We start from the raw sequence: 18,792 nt of genomic DNA, 5'->3' as shown, positions 1-18,792 counted from the left end.
TGATGGAAATGAGAGTGAAACCTCAGTTGTTTGCACATCAAGTGGACTCTCAGAGCCTGTACGCTCTTAATACTAGTATTAAAGCTGGTGAGGTATCTTCACAAAAGAAATCGGGGATGGACGGCCAAGCCTAATACTGGAGGGAAGACAGGGCAGAGACTAATATATCTACAGCCAATGAGAGCTGAGTGGTAGCAATGCAAACAAGGGAGAAATGGCCAGTGCTCAAAAGGAGTATTGCCTGAGCCTAGAAAATTGACTATGGCTTCAGAACTCTAGCTTTAACACAAGGGGCAGGGTCAGCTGCAGACATCAGCCCTGAGGCCAGCATGTCTGGCAGGACACTTCTGAAAAACAGCCTGAGACCAGAGAGTCCCTTTCCCTCAGGTCAGAAAGACATGTAGCCTTTGCACATACCCAAGATCCATGTTATGAAGAGAAGCTGGGGAAGGTGAGAGGACACACGACAGAAAGAATTTTTATGCGAGGAAGATGACCACAGCCCAAAGGAATCTTGTAACTTCTTAAATCAGATGAAACTTTTAATTGCAGAAGAATGAAAGTCAGCTTTTACCCTCAGTGAACAGCTGATAGAGGCTGGGATAATGGCCAGATTAGTTATGGTCAAAGCTAAACAAGCTAATTTCTTTGCACATTCAAGATGCAGTGCAAATCACACCCTGTAAACTGGCATTTACTGAGAATCCCTTTTTCCCATGCATTATCTCATTTAATTTTCACATAAGCCCTGCAAGGGAGGAGCCATTTTAATTTCCATTTTATAGAAAATGAAAAAGAGGCTTAGAGAGGTGAAGTGATTTGCACAAGGTCACATTGCTAGCAACACAGCTGGGAGAGAATAGTTGATTACTTAATTACATGTTTTAATTTAAAAATAGTTAAAATACATTTCAGATGAATTGCATTTTTTAAACTTGAAGTTGTTCAAGTGGAGACTTCTGAATTAAAAAGAGTCTGCTTATAAAGGAGTATTTGCTTTCTAATTGCATTTGAGATTCTGGTCTTCAGGCAAATTTTAAAGAAAACTTAAGTCCTGAAAGGAGAAGTCAGAATTTCTTTCAGTTTTGGTGGCAGTGAGATTGGAATATGTATTCATTAGAAAGACACTCTCAGTACAATTAGAAATAGAAGGATTTTAACCATTCCTCTCCACTAAGCATCCCTAAAGGAAGAAGTCTTCAAGGTATGAGCTTTGAGTTAATCAGGTTTTGCTTTAATTCTTGTTCAATTACATAAAAGCTGTGCAAGCTGGTGACCACTTTGAGCTCATTTCCATAAAGTTAACATGGCAACATAACAAACAAGGGTTAAGTGAGATAACATAAGTGACACGCTGAACTTGGTGCCTGCTACATAACTGGTGCTCGAAATTGTCAATTTGCATCTGTTTACCTATTCCTCTCTCTCTCTCTTTTTAGCGCATCTAATATTATCCGGTAGTCTGTGGTTTTCTATACAGTCAAACAATCACTTTATTTCCCGGATTCCATTTTGTTGTTATATTTAGCAAATGCAAATGTGCAGTTGGATAATTCAATACCTGCAGTTACAGAGACAGAGCAAAATAAATAATCTCCTGGAGTGCATTTATCAAGTTTAGAAAATGCATTCGCTTACCAGCTCACTGAATTCATTATTGCCTAGGTCAAGTCTTTCCAACTGGGCCAGTTTGTGCATTGACCTATAACAGATGGAGAAAAATACTATTGTGAGACAGTCCGTGACACATTGCTCCAAAAGACATTCTACCCACCCTCTGTCAGATTTACCTGGTTTTATAGTGCACAGAAATTGGGGTATTTTATAGAGAGAAGCAAACTGTAAATATAAAACAATGTATGCAAACTGTCACCTGCTTATCATATTTCCAAATGCCCATTATTGTTGGGAATACAGAGCTGGCTGTTTAACATTAAATCTGGGAAGCTTGTTTAATGTCTAGACTAGCACGTCCACAACAAATATATTTTTAAGAATCACCACAGGTTTAGGAACCAATGAATAAACACAATTCTGAGCAAAGCATTCTAATGCCCCACAAAATGGCCACAATTTCATCATCAGTATTCATTATCGACTTTGCTAAGTGAATTTCTGCTACAGACTGTTGTATTCATTGTCTCCTGAAGATATTGTCTGGGATTCTGGCACCACCCTATGAAACGGCAATGGTAAAACCTTGGGTAGAGTAGGTGCCAAAGGTCAGAAGTATCCTAGCCCATGACACATGCGGTCAGCATTTCTTAAGCCATTCTCAAGTACAGTATACGGTGTAAGAAAAGATCACATTTTTCTGAGTTCCAAGTTTTTATCTTCCCACTAACCAGAATTCTATCCTTAAATCATGACTATACAGAAATTCTAGATGCTTCATTGGCTCAAATCTCAGAAATTTTAGTTCCTTTATCTTTAAAATGGCTACAGTAATTATCTCATAGCATTTTTTGAACATTAAAATACTACTGTAATCCAGACACTGTCAGGAACTCAGAAATGCAAAAATGCATGTACCCGTTTTCATTCAGCAGCTGTTATTGAAAGATGACGCACTAGGCAATCTTCTTGGGTCTGGAGTACAATAGTGAATAAAAGGGACAAAAACTCTTGTCCAAAGGCACTTTACATTGTAGTGGGGGCAGAATTACAATAAGTAAAATGATTAAGTAAAATATAATAATATATTAGAAGGTTATAAGTGCTATGTAGAAAACTTCAGCAGAGGAGGTAGTACGAAGAATAGACATAGGGGGATTGCAATTTTTAATAGGGAGATCCAGATAAGGTCTTACCAGAAAATGAAATTTGAACCACGCTTAAAGGAAATGAAGGAGCATGCTAGTGCATGGACCCTAAAGCAGGGACATGTTGCTTGCTTGAAGACATCCTAAGAGACCATGTATCTGAAGCAGAGTGAGGGAGAAAGGATGTAAAGAGATGATAATGAGAAGTTAGATAATCTGAGGGCTTATAGCCCAGTGTAAGATGTAGGCTTTGATTCTGTGTAAGATGGAGAGTCAGTAAAAGGTTTTGATTCAGAGTGTGACTGAAGTGACTTATTTTAAAAGGCTATTTGTGATGGCAGGCTTGTAAACAGACTGAGAAGGACAAAAGTAGAAGCCAGGAGATCAAGTAGGAGGCTAATGGAACAAACCAAATGAGAAGAAATGGCAGTTTTGGACCAGGGTGGTGGTACTGAAGGCGGTGAGAAGTGGTTGGCTGCTGAACATATTTAAGATTAGAGTCAAATGTCTTGTTGCTGAAATATCTATGAGGAATAAGAGAATGTAGAGTCAAATGTAACTACAAGTGTGTTTTGGTCTGAGCAACTACAAGGGTGAAGTTATAATTGGTGGGTAAGGAAGACAGGGTAGAACAGGGTTTTAGGTAGTTCAGAGATTTGGTTTTAAATGTTCTTAACCCCACCAACTCACCCACCCACCCCTGCAAAAAAAAGGTAAATATTTGAGGTGACGGATGTGTTAATTAACCAGATAGGGAGGACTCCCTTCATAATGCACATCAAATGATCACTATATACCCTGAATGTCTTACATTTATTTGTCTATTATACCACAATAAAGTTGAAGGAAAAAAAAAGATGTCAAATTTGAAATTTCTATTGTAAAGCCAACTAGAGATGTAAAACAGGCAGTTATATACACAAGCCTAGAGTTTAGAGAAGTCCAGGAAAGAGAGATAATTTAAGCATGGTTAGCAAAGAGACAGCATCAGATCTTGAGAACATGAGATCATTAAGGGACTGAGTGGAGATGAGAAGAGAATAAGTCTAAGATGACACGAGGAAGAGCCAGCAAAAAAGCCTGAGAAGTGACAAGGGACAATAGGAAAAAAAAAAGAGTATAAAGACGTGCGAGTCAAGTAAAGAAAGTGTTTCAAGATGATGGAAATGACAAATTGTGGCAAAAACTGCTGATAGGTCTGACAACTGATCACTTGATTTACTAACATGAAGATTAGTGGTCCCTCTGGGAAGATCAGTTTTATGTTTTAAGCCTTTGCTAATGCTCTTCCCCCCCCCCATTCAATATGTCATACCCATACACGTCTAAATATTACTTATTCAATAACATAAATATATTGATTTCGTATTATCTCTCAAGTTTTAAGGTTATCAATATGAAAGCTATGTTCATATTGCCAAGTAGTTCATAATCTTGAGATGTATAGCTAAGACAGTGGACAATGTTTACCAGTGAAGTAAATGTCATAGAAAATATATGTGTAAGTTTCTAAAGAGCACAGGGAGAAGTACTCTCTCAGTGTTGGGAGTAAAAGGCCTGGCTGACATTTCATTCTGGAGCATTGATCAGACTATAGGGTCAGAGGATATGGTCTTTTTTGGAAGAGATGTCAAAGGGGTGGGTTGAAAGAGATCATGGCCCATTTCAAGGAATGGCAGATTCATAAACATAATAAGAAATAATAAGAAATGAGAAAATTGGTATGAAATAAGAAATAATACGTAAGCAAGGGCCGTATTATAAGCTCATCCATATCAAATCAGGGAGTTTGAGTTTTAGCCTGAAGGAGATGGAAGCCTTTAGGATTTAGATCAGATTTGTATTTTAGAAAGCTCACTTTGGCAGCTTGGAACAGTGAGAGAAGTGGGGAGAGGATATGCTAGTAAAGAGGCCCAATAAGACTGCTCTGAAATGCAGGTAGGATGTAGCGGGGTCAGAAATAAGACAAAGGCAGTATGGATGATAGAGTGGGCAATGAGAGATGCTCTGGTGAAGAAATGACTTGGTGATGATGATGACTGATTGCGTGTGGGAGGTAAAGGAGAGGAAGGAATTTAAAACAGTTTCTGGATTGAATACCAGTGTGGGAATATTAGAATGGAATTAAAGAAAACTATTACGTGTATGTATGCATGTGCGTGAGAGAGAGGAAGGAGGGGAGAGAGAGAGAGAGAGAGAGAGGGACAGAGACTGGAGCTCAGGTAAAAGCTCTTGACTGGAAATAAAAATTTGAAAAATAAATAAATGATGTTTTTTGTCTATTCCACCTGAAAATTATCCCCCTTTTTTAACTCACATACCATTTGCTTTCTTTTTTATTTTTTTAATGTTTAGTTATTTTTTGAGAGAGAGAGACAGAGAATGTGGAAGGGAACAGAGAGAGAGAAACACAGAACCTGAAGCAGGCTCCAGGCTCTGAGCTGTCAGCACAGACCCCGATACGGGGCTCGAACTCATGAACTGTGAGATCATCACCTGAGCTGAAGTCAGACGCTTAACCGACTAAGCCACCCAGACACCTCCCACTTGCTTTCTTGAATTGTCCATTTCTCACAAGCATATGCCTCCTTTTTCCACTTAGATCTTAAAATATGTTTCAAGATGTCCAGAAGGGTCTGTGCATGACCTCCATCAGTCCAAAGAAAGTTGTGAAACTGTGGCCAGCATTGTAAGAAGAACATCTGCCTCCCCTCTTGCCAAATCTATACCACTGAATAGGTGTTTCTAGGAAAGGGGATGGTAGTGGCTGGACCCCATGAAAAAAGAGTTAGATTTTCTTCTGAGCCTGGGAATATTGAGGAATGGTGAATTCTTGCAAATCTTGTTGCTCCACCAAAAGCCCAATAAATAAATGATGAGCACCAAAGCCTTGAGAGCCAAGGTGAAGGGCCAAGTGGCCAGATGTGGCAAATGAATGAGAAATAATCACATGAGTAGCAGAGCCACATGTATTTGACTTCAGCATGGTGTAGCCTTGGGCAACAAATATTCTAGTGAAAACCACCATGAGCCTAAGACCAAAGGCCTTTGCACAATTTTCTGAATTCTCTGAACCCTATAGTTCTCACTGACCCCCAAGGAAATCATCACATAACCCTGAGAATAAGTATTTTTCCCAGCCTTAATGGTGGAGAACCAAGACAAAATTAATTTTATTAAATGAAGAAATGGGGAGGTCTTTATACCCGAGTGTCCTAAGGCAAGTTTTATTAATTCTAGGATGAATCTTTTTTCTAGGCTAAATATTACTGACTTCTTTTTTTTTAAGTTTTAAAAACTAATTTATTTATTTTGAGAGAGAAAGAGAGAGAGAGAGAGAGAGAGAGAGAGAGAGAGAGAGAGAGAGAGAACACATGCTTGGAGGGGCAGAGAGTGAGGGAGAGAGAGAATCCCAAGCAGGCTCTGCACTGTCAGCACAAAGCCCAACGTGGGGCTCTAGCTCAAGAACCATGAAATCATGACCTGAGCTGAAATCAAGAGTCAGACACTTAATTGATGAGCCACCCAGGTGCCCCTGAATATTAGTGACACTTTAAATCAATCCTTGTATGTTAGGATTTCCAGGCCCCTAAATACTCTGATTATCAATGTTTCTCTTCCAAAGCAGGGCCAGGTTCATATCTGGAAACTCTGCTTTTGTACGTGAAGCTTTATTGGAGCACAGCCATGCCCATTTGTTAACATATTATCTATGGCTATTTTTCACCCCAACAGTGGAATTGAGTAGGTGTGACAGAGATCATATGGACCACAGAACCCAAAACATTTCTTATCTTTGAGGGCCAGGTGATAGTCAGAAATGAACACTATTCTCTAGATGTGGGCTGACCAAGAAAATGTATAAAGAAACTATTATCTCTTATGTGTATCCAGTGTAGTTTAAGTTTGATTGCTTTCATGAGGGGATAGCTAGCCTCTATGTCATCTCTAAACATTTTTCTCTTCCCATCCTAGTCTTGGGCTACTGCTTCTGAAACCCCTGGTTCATAAATTCATACCTAGAAATCATATTTTAAATATATAACATAGCTTGCTACCATTCCTTTGCCATTCTTCTGAATGGGCAACATTTTTTCTTTTGCTTGTTCTGGAACAATAAAAAAAAGGCTTTCCCATGAGGTTTTCTGAATGTTTCCTGAAGCTTATTTAAGTTCTGATACTTTAAAAATAGCATTTATTTTGTCTTAATCTTATCCATTTTATTTTTATGATCCCCCTTTCCATTAAAGTTTAATTACTGTCACCAAAGTTTCCTTCTGCCATTACATTCTTCTGTTTTCAAGTTGTCTTTCTAATATGATTTCTTACATTTTATAACTTTAAAATTATTACATTCTTATTTATGTTTTTTGAGGATGTCATTTAATATTATTTCTTACATTTTTACACCTTTAAAATTAACTGCCTTTACCCACAAGATTTTAGATGGTTCATAACACAGCCCACTGCTTTTCTTGTTCAGGTGCTAGTTGTTAAACTATAATCGTTCTGTCAATTGTCCAAAAAAATGTTCCTTTTAGCTGAATGTATGTAATAGGTTTTAAATTTCATCAGGATAGAAACAAGTAAGACTTTACGAGAAAAATAAAATAGAATCCATGGTATTTTGTGTTAGTAGTGTTCTTCGTGAGTACTCATTCATTCACTTAGTTTGCACTTTTTACGGCAGGCACCATGTGGGCATTGGAGTTACCAAGATTCCTGTGGAGTTACAAAGATTTCTGGGATTCAGGGTTTCTCAACTTGGCACTAATGACATTTTGGACAAATAAATTCTTTGATAGGAGCCTACTGTGGCATTGTTGAATGTTTAGCACATCTTACACAGTCTTTACTCGGAAAGACTTATTTTCTAAATGGGAGTGACCTTTAAAAGAGTAATTACTTCCCAGGGTGATAAGTGCTAAGGTAAACATATGTATACATTGCCATTGGAATTCAGAAGAAGGAACATCTAACAGTTTAGTAATTTGGGAAAACTTTAAGAAGAGGTGACATTTCAGTTGGGTTTTGGAGAACCTTGCAATATTTACATATATCAAAAGAAGCAATGAAAATACAGAAAGAGTACATCTAAAGCTGAGGTTCTTCCGAGATTGTAGCTTAAGTCCAACATTTTAACATGTGTCTGTGAAGGATGTGAAAGATTTTGGTCCCAAGTGAAAAAACTAAAAATTCCCATTGTAGTTGTTGCAGGAAACCCTATTGTCCTACAATATAGCTGGGATACAGTTATCTTGTACACTGTGGGATGGTTAGCCGCATAACAGAAGCACTCTCTTCAGTCTTCATAACCAAAATATCTCCACACGTTGTCAATTATCCCCTGGTTGGGGATGCAAAGTGGGGGTGGGGAGTGGAAATTATCTCTAGGTGAGATGTACCTTGATAGAGGAATACTTCAGACCTTTATCTCCTCTCTTTACTGATCAGTAGGAGGGTGAGCATCTTATGTCCATTTGTTTATGTCCTTACTCCACCAGTGGGTTCCCATGTGGGCCGTCCTTATGCAGTTCATGCCAACCTGCTTGAGGATGCACTCATTTGACCATGCTCTTTATGTATGGTAAGCATATGTGGGTTTGGGGCCTATCTCTCCAACCCCACAGGGAAATCCAACTGGTGTGATTTCCCCTTACAAATGGCTGGCCTTGAAGACATGATCACCACCATAGGTCAGGGAACAAATATTAGGACCTGGTCACAAATTTGGGCCACATTTTTTTTTTTTTCAACGTTTATTTATCTTTGGGACAGAGAGAGACAGAGCATGAACGGGGGAGGGGCAGAGAGAGAGGGAGACACAGAATCCGAAACAGGCTCCAGGCTCCGAGCCATCAGCCCAGAGCCTGACGCGGGGCTCGAACTCACGGACCGTGAGATCGTGACGTGGCTGAAGTCGGACGCTTAACCGACTGCGCCACCCAGGCGCCCCTGGGCCACATTTTCTACCAGTAATGCTGACAATTTGATCTTCATCTGCCTGAACCAAGTATCTTGCTGATTATTTAGATTCATTTGTAAGTTTGTCTAGTAATTAGATGGTGCAAGTTCCATAGTAATTGGTTGTATTAAATAATGTTTACCAACTATGGTCATATTATATACGTAAAAATTGTATAAGTGTATAGTATTTCTATGATTGTCACTTTTATTATTGCTGTTTCTCTTGACTGTAATATTCTTCCCCTATATCTTCCAATAGCTGGCTGCTTTTCCTCAACTCTGCTGATAACATTTTCTCCTCATATAGTCCATCTCCATTACTCAAAATAAAACTTCCTTTGCACCTTCACCTTATATGTTCTTGTGTTTCATTTTATTCTTAATTCTTAACACTGGAAATATTTATTATTTAATTAAATATTTTATTTAATCAAATGTTTAATACTGAAAATTAAAATCATTTTCCTTTGCTTACTAATTATTTTTCCCATGCTAGACTAACACCCCATGAGAGCAAGTAAGTTGTTAGTCCTGTTCACAGTGTAAATAGGTTTTCAGTCAGTGTTGTTTAATGAAGACATTCACCCGTGCATGAATGAATGATTCTTTATCAGTTAGAAGTTTGCATCTAGAATATTTACAAAGACAAACCACTCAATTTTTATCAGGTATCTACAATTAATTAACAGTTGCCAAGGAAGCAGCTACAATTAATTAGCAGTTGCCAAGGAGATATCCTGATAGGGCTGTTTTAATGAATACTGTAATGAATATACATTAGCTCATTTATTATGAACTATGTATGATGATAAAAGCAGGTAAGTCTGAGGTTCACTAGTCTCTGGATATCTAAATCTTGTGTTAAGTTGACTTAATGATATTTCCAATAATAGGTTTTTAAAAAATTCAAATATTAAAAGAAATATTCTGTGACATATTTAAGTTAGGTTTTTGACTCTTTTGAATATCTGAAACATAACAACAAAACTATGAATGTGGAGTAGTTGAGGGCATGGACCCCAAATCTCCCCTCCAGAGCCTTATTCCTCTTACATGCTATGTCTACTTTTTGTTCCCAGTGAGATTGAGATACTATTTTTTTTTTTTTTTAATTAATTGTATCTCACCTTTTCCTGTGCTTTGGCCACAACATTCAGACTACCTGAGTCTGAATCCCTATTCTACCACTCACTAGCTGTTTGATTTTTTTAAAATTTTTTTAAAAACCTTTATTTATTTTTTGAGAGAGAGAGAGAGAGAGAGAGAGAGAAAGAGACAGAGAGAGAGGGAGCAAGAGCATCCCAAGCAGGCTCTGCCAAGTCAGTGCAGAGCCCAATGTGGGGCTTGAATTCATGAACCGTGAGATCATTACCGGAGCCGAAATCAAGAGTCAGACAGTTAACCGACTGAGCCACCCACACACCCCAGCTGTTTGATTTTGAACAAATTAAAGCACATATTTGCACCTCAATGTTCTTATTTGTAAGTGGGATGATAATAATAATCCGTACTTCATAGAGTTGTGTGATTAAAATAGTTAATTTAGGTAAAGCACATTAATAGTGCCTGATAAATGGTAAACACTCTGTAAGAGTTAGCTATTAAAATATGAAGGTTTTCAGAGTTGGAAATAACTTCAGAGATTTTCTAGGTCAGAGTTTCCTAAAGTATTCTTAAGGATTTATAGGTATGGCATAATTTAAAAAAGATTTCAGATGGCCAGTGCATTTTGGCAAAGCTCGCTAAAAATGTTAAAGGCAGTATATCTTGAAATCTGGGACTGTGATACCTCCAAGTTTTGTTTTTTTTTTAATAATTCCAGTATAATTAATGTACAGTTTTATATTAGTTTCAGTTGTACAATATCAACAATTCTATACATTACTCAGTGCTTAACAGGATAAGTGCACTTTTTTTTCCAGTTTATTTATTTATTTATTTTGAGAGACAGAGAGAGAGGGAAAGAGAAGGTGAGAGAACCAGCAGGGGTGGTGCAGAGAGAGAAGGGGACAGAGGATCTGAAGCAGGCTCTGTGCTAACAGCAGCAGGCCCAGTGCAGGGCTTGAACTCACACACCTTGAGGTCATGACCTAGGCCAAAGTCAGATGCTTAACCAACTAAGGCACCTGGGCGTCCCAGGATAAGTGTACTCTTAATCTCCTTCACCTATTTCAACCATCACCCCCCCCACCCCCCACCCCCCACCCCCCACACACCTTTCCTCTGGTAACAGTTTGTTCTCTATATTAAAAGTCTATTTTTTTTATTTGCCTCTTTTTTTTTCTGTGTTTTGTTTCTTGAATTCCACATATGAGTGAAATCATACAGTATTTTTCTTTCTCTGATTTATTTCACTGGTATCTCCAGTTTTGTTCTTCTTTTTTAAGATTGCTCTGGCTATTCAAGGTCTTTTGTGGTTCCTTACAAATTTTAAGATCATTTGTTCCAGTTCTATGAAAAATGCTATTGGTATTTTGATAGGGATCGCTTTAAATCTATAGGTTACTTTGGGTACTATGGACATTTTAACAATATTGGTTCTTCCAATCCATGAGCATGGAATATCTTTCTATTTGTCTCTGTCATCTTTAATTTATTTCATTAATATTTTACAGTTTTCAGAGTACAGATCTTTCACCTTCTTGATTGTTTATTTCTAAGTATTTTATTATTTTGGTGCAATGGGATTGGTAAATGGGATTGTTTTATTAATTTCTCTTTCTGCTACTTCATTATTGGTGCATAGAAATGCAAAGATTTCTGTATATTTTGTATCCTGTGACCTTCCTGAAATCATTCAATCAATTCTAGTAGTTTTTTGGAGTCTTTAGAGTTTTCTATATATAATATCATGTCATCTGCAAATAGGTAAAGTTTTACTTCTTATTGGCAGTACTTCTCAGGTAAAATATATAAATGTTCATTTTGATTCTCTAACAGATGAAACTAAATTAGACTTTTTTCTTGTCTTTGTGACCAAGGGACATTTACTTTTTCTTTCCTACAAGACGTTTCTCAGACTAGGAGCACACTCTGGAAAACTTTTTGCAGATGAGGAAACCGAGTTCTTGTCCATGAAAACATAGGCCTAGGCATATTTAAAAACTTTATTTGAATATTTAAATTCGATCAGATCACCCTCATTTGTCTGCTTGAATTTCTGACCTTTTAGGCTCTGCATCTCAGCTGTCAATACTGACTTTAGATTCTCCTTGTGTTTATGACTGTTTTGGATGTAGTTCTCTGACCTTTCACATTTTCCTGAAAGACCATGCAATTTTTTGCCATTTGACCTTAGGCACCACAACCTCAGTAAAAGGAAATGCTCACTTCTTACTAGAGGAGAATTGTGACTTATTCAAGGTCACACAGAAAGTTAATAACAAAGTTGAGAATGGTAGACTCATTCTTTTCCCAGCACGGGCCAGCCATCTACCTCTGGCCTGAAATGTTTGGATTGATCATTGCTTAAATGTGAATGCTTTTATGAAAAGCATGTGCTCTATAGCTCACCATAGTCTATGCCAGGAGCCAGCAAACTTTATCTGCAAAGGGCCAGGTTGGAAGTGTTTCAGACTCTGTGGCTCATAGGATCTCTGACTCAACGACTCAATTCTGCTATTGTAGTGCAAGAGTAGCCACAAATGATATGTTAACACATGGACATGGCTTTGTTTCAGGAAAGCTTTATTTACAAAAAAACCCAGGGATGCCAGATTTGGATCATAAGCTATAGTTTCCCAACTCCTAGTCTACATCACTCCTTAAAATCTCACATCTAGATGGCTTTATGGGTTTGTGATTTAAGTCTGGTACCTAAAAATACTTAAGTTTTCAAAACCTTGAATATAGATATGATAGATAAATTAAGAACTGAGAACATTATTAGGGAATTTCCACTAGATAGCTATTTATATTAATTATTTGAAATTCTCATTTTTTAGGGTACAAGCTATTGGAATCCAGGGACATTTGTTCTTAATACTGTCATTTTGATTGTGTTTATGAAATTTGAGTCCTTACTAGCATGCTATTACTTTATAGAATTTTCAGTTGCAAATCTGGAATAAGAGTCCAATGGGAACAATGACAGAAAATGATGCAATATCTTGGTGCATCTGCATACAATGTATGGTTTTCTTTTTATCAGATGCAGAGACTTTATTTAAATGTACAATTATCCCTGAAGCCACATAAAGCTGGCAGAATTCATATTTCCTCATAAATTCCCAGTGTAGTAACTTAGGATTGCTGACGCTCACAGGATTCTGCCAATTTTTGGCCTTGGTTTATGCATTCCAGCTTTTAACTTGTCTTTCAAATGTGCTCAAACACTCTCTAATTAGTGGCTATTCATGGCACAAGGAAAGGAAAACTCTCAGTTGTTAATGTCCGATATTTCTCTCTTATTGAGACTTAGGGAAAGAAAATATTACCTTTCCACTTTTCTTAATTTGAGTCTTATGTTTAATGAACATAAGTATTTTATAATTTTGACTTGCCAAGTTTGCCACATTATCATGTTCTTCTCTTGTTAATAATTTTTCAAATGATGCTCATATTATAAATTTTTGAAAAAAAATCGTTCTTTACAGTGTAAGCAGTAAACACTAGAAGGCCCAAGACTCAACATTCTTTAAAAATGGAACTACTGGCACAACTTATTTTGAAGAAAGATAAACTTATTATCTTTACAAACCAGGAAAAATTAAAATATAGTGTCTGAAGGCAGATACAGCATAACTTCTTTGATCAAATATTTTAATAAAAATTCTCCCTTGATTATTACTATATTTTAAACCCATGTCACAGCTACAGTTTCTTATTCTTCATCTTTTCAATTCAACTTCCCCCTAAGAACAAGAACAACAAAATGCTAAACTGGCTTCCTGGAATCTTCTAGATGGATATGTAGCCAAACTAAACATCTATTACTTTGTCAAAGAATATTGGGAAGACAATTTTTTAGACAAGTTTATTAATGTTTCTCAATTAAGATATTCTTCCCTGCAGTATTTAAGTTATTAGAATAAACATTTAAAATATATAATTTACATCAAGTTGTCACATATTTTGAGTATTTCCTTTGGAAATATATTTTCCTATTAAACATTCAACGTTTAAAGGTTTATGTTGATTTTATGATGTCTTACAGGAAAAATTCTCTTTCTTGTAATCATTTATCTCTACTTCAGGGCAGAACATGAAAGAAACATTCTGTATGAAGAAATAAACTCTCAAGTAGTCTCTCAAGAATACTCCTAGTTCACAGGGATGCCTGAGTGGCTCAGTTGGTTAAGCGTCCAACTTCGGCTCAGGTCATGATCTCACTGTTTGTGAGTTCAAGCTCCGTGTCAGGCTCTGTGCTGACAGCTCAGAGCCTGGAGCCTGCTTCGGATTCTGTGTCTGCCTCTCTCTGTGCCTCTCTCCTGCTCGCACTCTGTCTCCCTTTGTCTCTCAAAAATAAACAAACATTAAAAGAAATTAAAAACAAATAATCTAAAAGAATACTTCTAGTTCATACAGTAAGGTATACTTGTCCAAGGAAGTAAAGTGAAAAACGGAACCATAAGGACAGCAACTGGCTACAGGACAAATTCTGTACTGCTCCCTTTTTTTTTTTTAAGTTTTAATTTATTTATTTTGAGAGAGACAGAACATAAGCAGAGGGTGAGGGGGTAGAGAAAGAGGGGAGAGAGAATCCTAGGCAGCCTCCATGCTGCCAGTGCAGAGCCTGATGCGGGGCTCAAACCCACGAAGCTATGAGATCACGACCTGAGCCGAAACCAAGAGCCGGACACTTAACTAACTGAGCCACCTAGGCAACCCCACACTGTTCCTTTTAATGAACGGTCTCCTTAGAGAAGAAGCCTGCATTCCATTCCATTTTCTACAGTCTACTTGGGTTTATAACCAGAACTAATCATTCATTCACTCTTTACATGAATTTTCCCACTGGCCAAAATTATTGTGCATTCCTAACTCATGACAATGCAGCAACGATGTAATTATACTTGTAAGGCTTTTTGAGCTCTTCATAGGGGAAAGGTGCCATATAATCAGGAACTATGACAATTGTCTCTGTGTATGGCTACCTGCTGGAACTGACACTTCTGGCTTGCACGGCAGCAGTCTGATCAAAGTGTTATTAAGAACAGAATCAGCTACGAAGATGCTCATTTTCATTACCACATATTGCAACCTACGTTATGAGGTTATGGAGATATTTTGAATGCTACTGAAAAAATAGGCAGGTTTAAGCTGTTTTAAAACTCCTATAGATAACTGAGCAGGAAACACTAACGACAAGTTCCTTTACCAAGAGATTCTTTTAACACATACATGCACTCGTGCACACACAGAGACACACACACAAACACACACACACACACACACACACACACATGAACTTGATTCAGGCTCATCGTTTCCTGGCTATACTTCATAGAAAACTTTATCACTGGTTGCACTGGGCTTTCTAAATACTAATTCATGTACTTTTACATAGATTTGGCCTTAGATTATTGATACCCTAATTGATGTATAATATGGATGGATGCAATCCTGCTGCTAAGGTGCCAGAAGATTTGACCTTCAGAAGAAAAAAGGCTTTGGGATGCCTGGGTGGCTCAGTTGGTTGAGTGTCCAACATCAGCTCAGGTCATGATCTCAAGGTTCGTGAGTTCCAGCCTTGCATAGGACTTTGTGCTGACAGCTCAGAGCCTGGAGCCTGCTTCGGATTCCGTGTCTCCTTCTCTATCTGCCCCTCCCCTGCTTGTGTTCTCTCTCTCTCAAAAATAAATAAACATTAAAAGAGAGAGAGAGAGAAAAACAAAAAAGAAGATAAAAGCCTTTGAAAATAATCAGCCAAGGCTGGCAACTGTTCCCAGACAACGGCCATTTTCCTCCTTCTTCTTCCTTGCAGCAGTATCCGCTTTGCATCAGAGACTGAAGAGCCAGATAGTCCCTAGGCACACCTCCTTTGAAGTTAGGACATGAACTCATGACTCTATTTTGGCCACTAAAACAGGAAGAGGAGGAGGAGAAATTCTGGATTGATTGCTGAGGGAGATTTTGAAAAAAAATTTCCTCCTTAACTTAAAAGACAGAGGTGGGGGCACGGGAATCCACGCCCCCCCCCCCAACCCTAGCCCCTTTATTCCTCTTTCTCTTGTGATTGGATAAGAATGTGATGTCTAGAGTGGCAGCAGATGTTGTGTAACCATGAGGTAACAAGTCTAAGGATAAAAGCCAACATTCTGGGGATAGCAGTATAGAAAAATGGGAAAAAACCCAGGCCTTTGATAAAATCATTAAGTTACTGAAACCAACTTTGGAACTGCTTACCTTGAGACTTTGTTATGAGCAACAAATGTACTTCCTATTCAGAGTCACTTTTACTCAGAATTCTGTTTCTTATAGCCAAAAACATTATTCCTACTACACTCATTCTACAATTCTAGTGTTTGGGGATCATGAGAGATAAAGTGCATTTTAAATAATTTTAAAAGAAACAAAATAAACAGGAAAATATTTGCACAGTTTTATGTGTTTATCATAAGGTTAAAAAAAACATTTCTACAAATCATTTAAGGTTTAGGATAGTTGATATTTTTCTTCCTGCATTTGACTTCAATATTCTAGTTTTCCATTTTGAGAATTCCATTTTCATAAATTATTCTGGTGTGATGCCTGATGTTCATAATTTCCTTGTCAGAGCTTGTCAGAAGCCATGACTGTGATTCTATATGTATTCTGTTTCTTTTACTTATCATTACTTTATAGTTTCAGGAGTCAGGTAAAGATGTTCATATTTTTCAAGTCTGTATTCCTCTTCCTTTTTATTTTTATATCTTCAAAGAGAATTACTCTACAAATCATTTTCTCTAGGTTCAATTTCTTCTTAAAATAATCTTTGTGTCAGACTCAACTAGATATTTTGTTTTAAAGTTATCCCTAGAGAGTCTTCCCTTACCATTTGAATGCTAAAACCTACACCACTGGCATATATTTTAAAAAATTTTTTTAATCTTTATTTTTGAGAGAGAGAGAGACAGAGAGAGAGAGAGAGAGAGACAGACAGACAGAGTGTGAGTGGGGGGAGGAACAGAGAGAGGGAGACACAGAATCTGAAGCAGGCTGCAGGCTCTGAGCTGTCAGCACAGAGCCCAATGCGGGGCTTGAACCCATGAACCCTGAGATCATGACCTGAGCTGAAGTCTGACGCTTAACCGACTGAGACACCCAGGCGTCCCGAACTGATATATTTTTTGATAGTGTCTATCAATACATGAAAATAAAACTGGATTTTATTTAATAATTGGAATGATACTTTGTATATGCTTTCAGCTGCATACATTCATTTCAAATAGCAATTTGAGAACAAATTTCACCTAGGATGAATTTCTGGTTGGCCTTAACCAGGACTAATTTTTTTCCCCCAAGGATATAACTTGACATAAAGATTATCATGCTAAAATATGATTGTAACAATCAGCACTTAGAAGTTGTGAAATACAATATAATAGGATACCTATCAGAAATAATGGACTATACAATAGAAATAACAATGGGTAAGAAATCTACCCTAAATGAGACCACTGTGAAATGTGCCTCATAATGAAAAATCATTTCAATCTAAGAACTTTAAAAGACACTGAAGTCTAATTGCATTACTTCTTATGGTTAATTATACTTATATAAAGTAAATCTTGCTTTAAAATAGTCATGAGTTCTGGGGCACCTGGGTGGCGCAGTCGGTTAAGCGTCCGACTTCAGCCAGGTCAGGATCTCGCGGTCCGGGAGTTCGAGCCCTGCGTCAGGCTCTGGGCTGATGGCTCAGAGCCTGGAGCCTGTTTCCGATTCTGTGTCTCCCTCTCTCTCTGCCCCTCCCCCGTTCATGCTCTGTCTCTCTCTGTCCCAAAAATAAATAAACGTTGAAAAAAAAAATAAACAAAAAAATAAAATAGTCATGAGTTCAACCAGTGCTTCCTGACATACTCTCAAGAAAAATTATATCTCTGAATCTGAATTTTATTAAGGAAAGACTAACTTTTTGTCAATGTGGCAAAACACTTAGCAAAGTGTCCAAATAGGAAGAAAGGCCTAAGTCTTCATATCATTGTTATCATTGTGGACCAAGTAGTAAGTTTATTATCTAAAATCTTTACCTTTGTATTCTACTGATACTTCCTTTTATGAATTCTGTGTAAATTAAGATTTTAAATTCATTAACCAAATAATTCTTTCTTTAATGTAACAAACATCTATTGAAAACATAACAGATGTTAGCCTAAGGAAGCCTATGTTAGCCTAATATCATACTATGATATGATTGTTGCCTCAGGTACCTCACAACCCAATGGAATGATCATAAGAGCTTACAATTATTTACATTAGCTATGTTATTACTAGCTACATTATTAGTTACACTATTAGTTACAATTAGTTGTGTTATTACTAACAATAATAATGAATACTGTTAGTTTTTTATTATGTGTGTGACAGTGATTCAGGGATTAACAAAACAGACACAATCACGGCCTTGATGGAGTTTCCATTCTGTTAGAAAATTCAGAAGTTAAATGATTATGTAATTAATGTATTAAGCCTGGGACTCATGCTACCTAGATATCAGAATGCTATAAGAACTTGTAATTTAGGGTCTGACCTAGAGATGGCTTCATGTCAGGTAATACTGGAATTGGGGTTTAAGAAATGAAGAGTTCACCAGATGGAGAAGGCAGATTCCAAGAAGGCAGAAGGAAATTCCAAGCAAAGAAGATGATGTATAAACCTAGGTGTTTAAAAAAATTAGACACGTTCTGAAATAGCAAAGTATATTCTAAATAAAATTCTTTGCAACATGGAGGGAATCAGAGGAATTGCTTGTTTCCTGAACGTTAATGCCTAAAGAAGAGACAGAAAGTTCTTTTTCAAGAGCAATTTATTCATGGAGGAGACTGGTCTAGAGAAGTATTCGCCTGTCAGGCTACAGTAGGCTATGTTCTGAGGGTGAAATCATATTGGACCTTCCCACCGTGAACAGCACCTCATTCTTAGA

The 18,792-nt window shown here is 37.4% G+C and overlaps 1 protein-coding gene across 9 annotated transcripts in view; it reads right to left on the bottom strand.

The window, feature by feature from the left end:
• LRRC7 (leucine rich repeat containing 7) overlaps window positions 1-18,792 on the bottom strand; it is a 571,671-nt gene that overhangs the window by 205,465 nt on the left and 347,414 nt on the right. For all 9 annotated transcript variants that reach the window (XR_015254784.1, XM_086717266.1, XM_086717264.1 and 6 more), the window contains one exon: window positions 1,639-1,702. Coding sequence is in view for 8 of the 9 variants with exons in the window: in XM_086717266.1 (XP_086573392.1) it covers window positions 1,639-1,702 (64 nt within the window). In the remaining variant the exon portion in view is untranslated. The remainder of the gene's footprint in view (window positions 1-1,638; window positions 1,703-18,792) is intronic.

This window comes from Puma concolor, chromosome C1, assembly GCF_028749965.1.
Source record: "Puma concolor isolate L17-30 chromosome C1, mPumCon1.1.hap2, whole genome shotgun sequence".
Taxonomy (NCBI): Eukaryota; Metazoa; Chordata; class Mammalia; order Carnivora; family Felidae; genus Puma; species Puma concolor.
The sequence above is the reverse complement of the archived record's forward strand: the minus strand, read 5'-3'. Positions and strand labels throughout refer to the sequence as shown.